The sequence below is a fragment of the Schistosoma haematobium genome, chromosome 5 (assembly GCF_000699445.3).
Source record: "Schistosoma haematobium chromosome 5, whole genome shotgun sequence".
Classification (NCBI taxonomy): Eukaryota; Metazoa; Platyhelminthes; class Trematoda; order Strigeidida; family Schistosomatidae; genus Schistosoma; species Schistosoma haematobium.
This window is the reverse complement of record NC_067200.1, coordinates 17,940,303-17,950,608: the sequence shown is the minus strand read 5'-3', so window position 1 is coordinate 17,950,608 and position 10,306 is coordinate 17,940,303. Positions and strand designations below refer to the sequence as shown.

General features: G+C 37.2%; 1 protein-coding gene across 1 annotated transcript; it reads right to left on the bottom strand.

Moving 5' to 3' along the window:
- Nucleotides 1-2,616: 2,616 nt before the first annotated feature.
- Nucleotides 2,617-10,274, bottom strand: STX7_3 (Syntaxin-7). Its single transcript, XM_012941208.3, has 5 exons — nucleotides 10,242-10,274; nucleotides 9,914-10,192; nucleotides 6,015-6,208; nucleotides 4,462-4,652; nucleotides 2,617-3,581 (listed from the first exon to the last, which is right to left on the bottom strand). Exons 2-5 carry the CDS (start codon nucleotides 10,111-10,113, stop codon nucleotides 3,441-3,443), a joined length of 726 nt encoding a protein of 241 aa, XP_012796662.1. The 5' UTR covers nucleotides 10,114-10,192; nucleotides 10,242-10,274; the 3' UTR covers nucleotides 2,617-3,440.
- Nucleotides 10,275-10,306: the final 32 nt, after the last annotated feature.

The window sequence follows — 10,306 nt, the reverse complement described above, 5'->3', positions numbered from 1 at the left end:
GAGATTGTTAGGTCCTGTATTCGAATCTGGCGAGGCGGTATCGTGTATGTGCATTGTTAAGGAGTCCTATAATAGGACGAAATGGCCTTCCAGTGCTTCTAAGTTTTCCACAGTGGTCTAACTTCAATTGACTCATGATCTCAACCATTGAAATTACTACAATATCCACAAAACGCCTTCTGATATCAATTTAGAATTGTCAGTATAAAGTTATTCAACAGGTGTCCTCTTTAAAGAGACCAAGAATGAATAATTGGTATAGAATAATAAATGGATTCATTTTATTTTGTCAGGTTTTCATCAGCTGCTTACAACGTGTAATATTTGAAAATCAACATTATTACAGATATCGACATACTTATACATAAGGGGGTGATTAAAGATGAATATATGTCATAATGTAACGAAGATTTGAATACAGTTAATAAATAAAGTTTGGGAGGGAAAGTTCTAGGAGACAGGACATGAAGTCGATACACTGAAGTCCTTCAACGTGATTCACAAACAATCCAACTCCATTTTTCTTCAATTCATACCTTTCTTTATTACTATTTCAGTTAGTTCATTACACAATCATCTAATGTTTGTTAACTCCATGAGTTCTAATCATTAATTCAATGTTCTGGAACTTTCCCTTTCAAACTTTATTTCTCCGAAACAAAAGGTTTTTCATCATCTTATTAACTCGATTGACACCTTCGTTACATCATGATACACATATTCATCTTTGATCGCCATTTTACGTCTAAGTGTGTCGATATATGTAATAACGTTGATTTTCAAATCTTACAGTTTGTAAACAGCTGATGAGAAAGTAACGAAACAAAATGAACCCATTTATTATTCTTCACTAATTTACGTTCTTGCCCCCAAATGCCCTGGTACGGCCGAGAGTCCACTCTCCCTCTCCAAATGTTCTCACATGGTCACGTGTTTATAGCCTCTGACAGGGAAGTCCTACTCACTGCTTTCTCGTGTCGTTGCTGTTGTTTACGGAATCGAGAGGACGGAAACCGAGTATCTGGCGCTTCCACCGGGTTAGTGGACATGGAGAGTCCACCTAGGGGAGTTGGAAAACCCTCATTCCAAACCAATGGTCACATGGGTTCCAGGATCTTGAGGGAACGAACGAAGTATGAATCTATCGTTGGTCACCGGCTATCATGGGACTGCATCTCCTTACGTTGCTCCACTGCCTTGTGGATCGGACCTTTTGGTCGAAGGCTCCGGGTGTGGCCCACTAAGAAAACCACCTGCTTCGGTTTGGGCACCCGGGTAGTATCACAGCCCCCACACAAATCAAATGAGATCTGTGTGGTGCTTATGTATTTGGTGCCTCATTGAACCAATATCTATGTGTTAAAATAAATAAATCTTGCTCTCTTTAGGATAATAAAAGGGAACTATGTGTATGAGGTTTCCTTATGTTATTGCTTGATCATTCATGACGATAAATATTAAGATTTTGTAGTGTTACTGAACAAATGTCTTGCAAATAATTCAATTAGAATTCTTGAATTGTGATTGTATCACAAGAATGATACATGTTGACACTTAGTAGGAATTGTCAATTAGTGATCACCAGTTAGATGTAAGCAGTTCAGGAATCGACATCTGAATAATGTTCATTCATTTCAGTGGATATTGCCAACTACCATGATGTCTCTGATTGTACTTTTTTTGTAACGAAAGGCCGTAAAATTTCCATAAACTCATCTAAATAGCCTGTGTGATTAGTCGACATAGTGCTAAAACAAGTGGAGACATAACTTTTTGAAACATCTAGAGAACAGGGACAAGTAGTCCAGATATTCAAGCACACCGCCAGCACAGTTTATTGCTATTAGTACAACTGACTGCGTAATAAGTGTTTATTACTCATGACAACGGAACAGCACTCTTATATTGACGACACAAAGAAATCAATACTGTGGGCGAGAAATTGTTGATACACCAACCACTAAGTGAACGGCATCCATAATAATAACAACAGCAGTAGATCACATGTCCTTTTGAGTACTTAATCAATCAATAAACTTGAACGAAATGAACCAGTGATTGATCAGTAATTTAATGTTCGTATAGAATTTGCAAAATCGATAAACCAGTTCAAGTAACTCATTATTGAATTATATGTTTGTTTGTACGTATATTGTCCTAATGATTGTAATGCTTAACAAGATGTTGTAAAGGGCTACAATAATCGGGAGGACTATGAACAGAATGTAACTGGATTTTGTTGGGGAGCGGTCACATCAGTTACCAAATCACATTCAATACAATAACTTCCGTGTCATTACTAATAAAAAGATGAGCGAGGCTGCTCGCACTCTCAGTGAAAGCATTTACATCTGGATTAATATAGGCGGACTCACTAGAGAACGTTTTCGTTTGTATTAAGCAAGACCAAGGCTAAAGAAACCGGAATGTCGGTGAATAAAAGCTTAATTGTATCACTGAGATACATATATGGGAAGTTACTGACCCACCACGGTTCAAAAGTTGAGATTAGTGAACTACTTTAGGTTGATGTCATTTGTAAGATCAGTCAACTTTTCAGACCATCTGTGTATGAAAAACAAGAATGCTTACCCAGGACAATCGAACGAGGCAGCAAGATCAGAGGTCATATTTGTTTCCTTTAATTGCAACTTGACCACTTCAAGTAGATATTTCGGCAAAAATTAAGTCTAACAATCAGGTCCTAATTATCTAGGAGACCGAGTGAGATAAGAAACTTGAATGTTGCAATTACTTATTCGTCAGATGACTTCTAGCACTTTTTATATATAACCCCGCTTTTTTAGGATTATCCCTACTAGCTGTCATTCGGTATCAGTTCAGTTGAGGGCAGTTGTCACATCGTGTCGTCGTCTTTCATTGTATATCCAAGCACTGTGACAGTCCCCAAGTCTTCATGTTTAATTTCAAACTTTGAAGACTCTCTCACGTAACAAAACCCCTGGCATATTTTCAATCCACAATGACTAGGGAGAAAGCAGCGTTTTGTAAATACAAGTTTCAACATCAGCTTTACTTTCCAACTTTTGAAACGTCGACAAAGACAATTTACATTTACTAGATAACAAAATACGATACTTTGAAGGTTTGACTATCACTAAACATTACCATTCTCTGCGAAGAAATAAAATCTTCCTACTATCCTATCATGATACAAATCACAGAAGCAAACAATCACTGGTTAGTATAACTTTGTGACTATACAATCAAATTCACATATGAATATCAGATCATCACCAAATGATGAAGGATAATAAAGAAAGATTATAGTTCAATAAAGATGAATTATGAAAGACATTAAGCGATTGATTTCTGTAAAAGTTAAAAATATGTTTCAAAAAAAGAATCAACTTGGTGATAGAATGAAATAGTTTATGAGAATAAACACGAAAACCAAATGACAACAATTTGAGAATTATTTATTGTCTTAAAGATAGTCCTATTGCTAAAGCTAAAATAAATAAAATCAATAATATAAGACCAAGACATATGCACTTTTTTCGTCGTGCTGATTTTCGATGTTTTGTAGCAGTGCTTAATTGTTCTGTGCCACTTTGAACCTAGAAAATAAATGTAAACTGTTAACAAAGTCGAATAAATGCACATCATATGAAAAATGGTAAATCTGGATGATAAAGAACCTTAGAGGTATAGTTACTGCAGAAGACAAGCAAGCATTAGAAAAACACTAAGAAGCGTTTCTTCCAATCAGCGTTCACTTGAAGTTTTAGCCAAAAATATCAAGGAAGTGAAACGTCAAATGTAGAGGTTCTGATTGACTGATTGCTATACTGCTACTATGTTTAGTAGCATTCCACAATCTTCGAACAACTCAAGGACATTTAAAATATTATAAAAACCCTATATTTTCTGTATTGAAATGAGCCTTGGAGTAAAGTACTTCTCGCATACTTTGCGTCTTCTCTCTCGTTGTTCAGGTCGCTCTGTATAGTTTTAGCTTGGGGGTTACAGAATAGCTTAGGAAACCAATATCTAACGTTCAATTTGCAGGACTTATCAATTTTCGAAACTTCTAACCAGTTTGTAGTATGCCTAGTGAATGACGGCTCTAAGATGACGAACTATGTAAAACCTTGTCATTTTTCAAAATGTTCCCGGCAAAAACATATCCTAATACCGCTTATGTTAGGCAGAAGAATTACTAAGAGTCCTCAGACTATAGGCGATTATAGGTTGGAGACCGATTTCGAACCATACCATATTATTTTTTCAACTACTGACTGTAGTCGTTTATTAAACATCAAGTGGGAATATCACAATCACCTGGGAAACTGAAGATGATAGTGGGTCACTTCATGACTTAGTGACCAAATTAACACTATAACATTCAAAATGAATTTTAGACAGTGTATGTACTTATTTTCACCAGGGATCACGTAAAAGTAACGACTTTATGAACATAAACTGCAAAAAACCTACCTGTTCATAAGCTACTTCTATATTATCTCCAATAGAATCAACTAATGTTCCTTGATCGTGAATATATGTAGCAAGTGTTGTGAAAAGTTCGTTTACTTGAACTATATCAGATTCTAACTGTTCCATTTCATGCGCTCTTTGGATATCTGCCTTTGATTCTAAAGAAATATGTTTCTGCTCTAAAGGTTCTTCTAAAAAATAGGAAAAATAGATAATTAATAAGATTTTTCAATCTGGATTTAGAAGCTATGATCGGACACTTGGAGCTTATACAAGTCATCGGAATTCCTAGCGCGCTTCCCGTCTATACAATAAATGCAAAGAGGATTGATGCTAATTATATCCTCTAACCAGCTGAGAGACGGACATCTCACCTACACCAGATGTTGCCATGTACCGAGATAAAGTTTTGGATCCGTCCAGAGATTTTATCAGACAAAAACCAACCAGGACTGATGAGATCTTCGAAATAAGAGAAGTAAATTAAACATTCATTTACACTGCCACCTATGGTCAAACAGGTAGCTGGTGAGAACCAATTCTGAAACAACTTTTTGTGTTCTTCCATCTTTGCTCAAGAATTATCATCTGTTTTCAATGCCTGGGCGTTTAGATCTTTGAAGACCAGAAAACCCATGCCTCATTTGAACTCTAGTCAGTAGGGACGGGTACAAACACACTCACAGACTCCCATTCCTTCTGAAATAATCTAGACAGTTTCCCGAAAGGATTGTCTCCGAGAGAGCATGGTGTTATATATGTACCACGCAATAATTTTCATAAGAATGTGTGTTATAACGTAAGTGCAGATTAGAGGGTAGCGTATTATCGATCGGACCAAAGACGCGTAAAACACTTAAGAACGGCCTAGAGTCCCGATTGGCCCTGCTTCCCTGTCTAGCCCAGCCAGTTGAGTCCAGAACGCAAGTCTCAGCCTCTGAGATATGAATCATTATATTTCAGACATACTCTGTTTATATACCAATCAAACAGACCACATCGTACCATAAAATAGAAAACAACATTTGTACAAGATTTGACAAGTGAAATAAATATTGACCAATAGGGAATGTCCATTTAAAGTCCAAGGACACTATTAGACTTAACATGATAATTATTGGGATATTTTTCTGAATATCCCAACAATGTGTCATTTCCTTAATTTTATGTCCTATGGTAAATAGAGTAAATTAAGGGTAGAATTAGAATGACAAGAACTACAATCTAATACAAAATCATATAACCATTGACTAAAACATTAAATGGTTTCCATTGATACGAGCTTCTTAGGCATGCTTCAAGTGATGGGAGGAAACCTACGGAAAGTAATGGAACCATTTTAAGAGTAATAAGAAAGTTACCAGAAAAATGGTTTAAAGGAATGGAATAATACACAGTGAAGAATAAGAGACACAACATACAAAATAACAATGGATACTACAAATTGATTCGAATCATGAGGTCACTAAATCGACAACTTATTTGTTACATATAAAGGAATTAATCAGTAAGATACATATGCATTAAAGAAAAGTATATTCGAGACAACTTACGATCAATTGAGAAGATACCAAGTGACGGGTACTGTCCTTGATAATTGACTGAGAACACATTTTTTTCATTACGAACATGCTGTTGAACAATGCCGCCTAGTTTTCGCAAACGCCCTAATTGGTTTATGGCTTGAGTGTTAAGAGTACGAGCTCGTGCACGTAGGTCAGGAATATGTGATCCAACTTCAATCACTCTATAAACAGATCAAATGAAATGAAATGAACTGTTGAAATTACTACTTTAAACTAGGCTAAAATAAAAAGGTTGGTATATTTTTAGTTAAGGAAACGGAAAGATTATATTACTGGAAGCTCTGTCATCAATAATACCGGCTTACAACTAACTACCTAATTAAAATGAGGACGAATAAAGCAGCTAGTAGGTTGAAATGTGGGGAGAAATTTCGATTTGTTGAGAATGACTTAATTACTATTATTTCGACACTGTCAAGATGAATCCTACAGTAGCAGAGGTTGTAACAGCATTAGCGTTAATAGAAAAGATTGGGCATCCAAGATGCGATTCGAGAAAATATAAAATATAAAAATCTTCCAACAGTAATATTAATTTACTCAAGAGAAATTTGGAAACCTATAGCCTAAGGGAAGGGCGAACAAGTAGCCTAAATCTACTTACGTGGCTCAGTTCAATAGTCGGTATGTTCACGGACTGATCACGTCTTTGTTTATTCACCCCTATCTTTCTGATAATGTACTTGCACATTGAGGTAGTTGGTGGGTGGGTACATGAAATATATTTTTTAACCATCTCAGTTGATAAAGATTCACTACTTCGTCAATGGATTGCCATACTTATCAACAACTACATGTCTAATCTTAAAATCCCTAACCCAGTGATCTCAAAATATACGAGTAATAGTTTGAAGACAGTGTCAGGGAAGTCCTACTTACTGCCATCTCATTGCAATACTATTGTTTGCGAAATTGAGAGGACGAAAAGTGAATGTCTGTCGCTTCAACCAGCATGGTGGATAGGGATGGTCCACCTAGAGGAGTTGGAAAACACTCATTCCAAACCAATGGTCACACGGGTTCCAGGATCTTGAGGGAACGAACGAAGTATGAACCCATTGTTAGTCAACGGTTACCATAGGACTGCATTTCCTAACAGTGTTCCACTGCCTTGTGGATTAGACAACTAGGTCAGAGGCACGGGGTGTGGCCTCCTTAGGAAAACCACCTGATTAGGTTTGGGCGTCCTGGTAGCATCCCAGCCCTCACATCGATCGAATGAAATATGTGATGCATATTTATTTGGTGCCCTCTTGTACCAATGTTTATGTGTTTAAATAAATAAATAATAAATTGAAGACATGATCGAATACTGGTTAATTACGAATATACCCTATGTTAAACGCTTCACAGCCAAAAGTCAGTCAGCTACAATGTAGGACCAGGCACATATGTCCAAGTTGCCACACCTAATTAGCACAACAAGACGAACACCAAATTCATAGAAGTGATTACTGCAATAGTAGTAATATGTAAAAGAAGGATTGCATATAAGGATACAGTACAGGAAGAAAGAATTAGGTCATAGAAAGCAAGGTACAAAGTAATTTTAATTTCACGGTTTAAGGTAAGAGAAACAGTGTATACACCTACGCCAATATGATCGATTTTGAGCCGTGTTATCTAGAGTCTCCGATCACTAGTTATGATAGTCACGAGGACCCTAACCAAGTAATCTGCATCTACCAACATGGCTCAGACTAGTTAGTGACCTCAAGCACTGATGCCACATTTTAGTTTGGCCGCCCCTGACTTTCTTCCAACCATCCCCAACACTAGTCAGCAATGCGCGTCGTGGTAATTGGTGTTCAGACATACGCAAAACGAGGCCCAACGATCTCAGTCGATGAAGATTCACAACCTCATAAACTGATTTACCATCATTCCCTAATACCCTACGTCTAACCTCACTATTACTTAATCGGTGATTCCAGTAGATGTGAGAAATAGTTCTAAGACATCTGTGGTCAAATACTAGTAACTTATGAGTATCTTCTACTCTTAATGGTCATGTTTCGCAGCCTTAAATTAGAACGGGACGAACTACCGCACTGTATACTTGCGCCTTAATCGATAGACGGATATCTCGCCTTTGCCATAGGTGACGTAAGTTGGCAAAAGTAAAACAAGCTTTTCACATCTGTGCTGAGATTTCCTCAGACACCAACCCATGAGGACTGGTCAGACTTTCAAGATAAGTGAAGTTATCAATGCCTTCTACTACTTCACTCCCTATCCTTAGTCCACCCGAGCTCCAAATTTTGGGGAAATGGCACAAAAACACCGAAATTTCCTCAGACCTGTGGAAATCTCCAAAATTCCCCTTTAACCTTGATCAAGGTCATTTGATTTTGGGGATTTCCCCAAACATTGGTGAAAGTCATTTAACTTCGGGAGTTTCCCCAAAATTTGAAGCTCGGGCAGGTGTTGACGCAGGCCAGTCCTGAAGCAACAACTTGTATTTAGAGGGGGAGAAACGCATTCCAAAAATCCTAGCAATGTTGTTCAGTGCTATCAAAAGACTGCATTTTATCAGCGTCTTCACTAAACAGGACTATATCATCTGTGTATTCTAAGTCGATAAGTGGACCTCCTGGAAGGAGATCAATACCCGAGAATTCAGTAGACGAGAATGTTATTTCCATCAATAGGTCTATGATGAAGTTAAACAAAAATAGAGAAAGTGAACAACCTTGACGGACACCATTTGAGGTTGCAAAAGTAGATGACAGTTCACCATAAGCTCTGACTCGACTAGTAGTGTTCGAGTAAAGAGCCTTCACAAGATTTATATACTTCTGAGGTACGCCTTTCAGTGACAGACATTGCCACAGAATCTCGCGGTCTACAGAGTCAAATGCTGCTTTTAAGTCAAGAGAGATCACCATTGTCGGATGTCGATAAGTATGCCTGTGTTCTAGAACCTGACGAATGGTGAATATGTGGTCGATGCAGCCACGACCAGGTCTGAAGCCAGTCTGATTTTGTCGTGTTTGCAGTTCACGAGTCTTAGTTAGACGTCCGATAATTATTGAGGCTAGTATTTTAGATGCTATGTTAGTCAAACTAATCCCTCTATGGTTGCCACAGGATGATTTCGACGCTTTCTTATATATTCGTACAATCAGTGATTGTAACTGAAAACTAGAAAGGAGTGAACGGCTGAACAGTAAAATACTCTACAATTAGCAGATATTGACGAAAACTAACCAGCATTTCCGAATTCACCCGGAAATTTCATCAACACACTAGGATTGATGGGACTTTTGAGATAAATGAAGTGGTTAATACACATAACTACTTCACTCTTTTTCATTACTTTAGGCGTTGATGTGAACCAACCTTGAATAAACAGTTTGTATTAAGGAGAGAATCGTATCTCAAGCATGCTGGTTTCGTTGCTGAAGGCGGTCAGAAAACTGTACTTCACCAGTCCCTTAAAAAGACGGCCGCATCATCTATGTATTCTAAATAAAAAAAGAATCTCTTGGTAGGAGGTCGATTCTTGACAAATCTGGTGATGAGAGTATCATCTTTGAAGGTGCATATGATAAAGGTAAATAGAAATTGGAAAGCCAGACAACCTAGACGAACACCATTCGAAGCCATTAATTCCGGTGACAGTTTACCAGTAGCGTTCGAGTAGTATGTACAAGACTAATATACTTCTCTTCATCTTTTAATGTTAGACACGGTCGCATATATATAGTCAAACGCTGACTTCGAGAAATGTCAGTAACTACAGACTAAACGAATTTTTCTGTGTAGATGAGATTGACAACAATCCACCAATAAATTTTATTAAGGTTTTGGTTAATGTAATAAATTAAAAACAGTCAAATATAGTATGATAAAAATTGAATTACTTTTGAATAACTGCCAGGTGAGACGACAAATCCTTAGTAGAGAGTATTAAGTTATGATATTTTTCATTAAGACTGTCTTTGTCACCATATCCACTGGCCACACTTTTTAGAAGTTCATCGAATTGATCTATATCTGATTTAATTTTGATAATCCTCTGTTCAGTGGCAGTTAATTCCGTAATAGCTTTGGTTGCATCCATTTTGAGGCAACACTTTACGTCTAGGTATATAATTAGTAATTATTAGGGCGGTTTACTTAACAATGGAACCCAATCTGAACTAAAAAGAAGTAGTTTAAAGGCTACATAATATAAACAAATCAGCTTACGTTGGATTTATATAGGTCAACTAGACTTGAATCTACCGCTTAAAGCAATAGCACAAAACACAGAA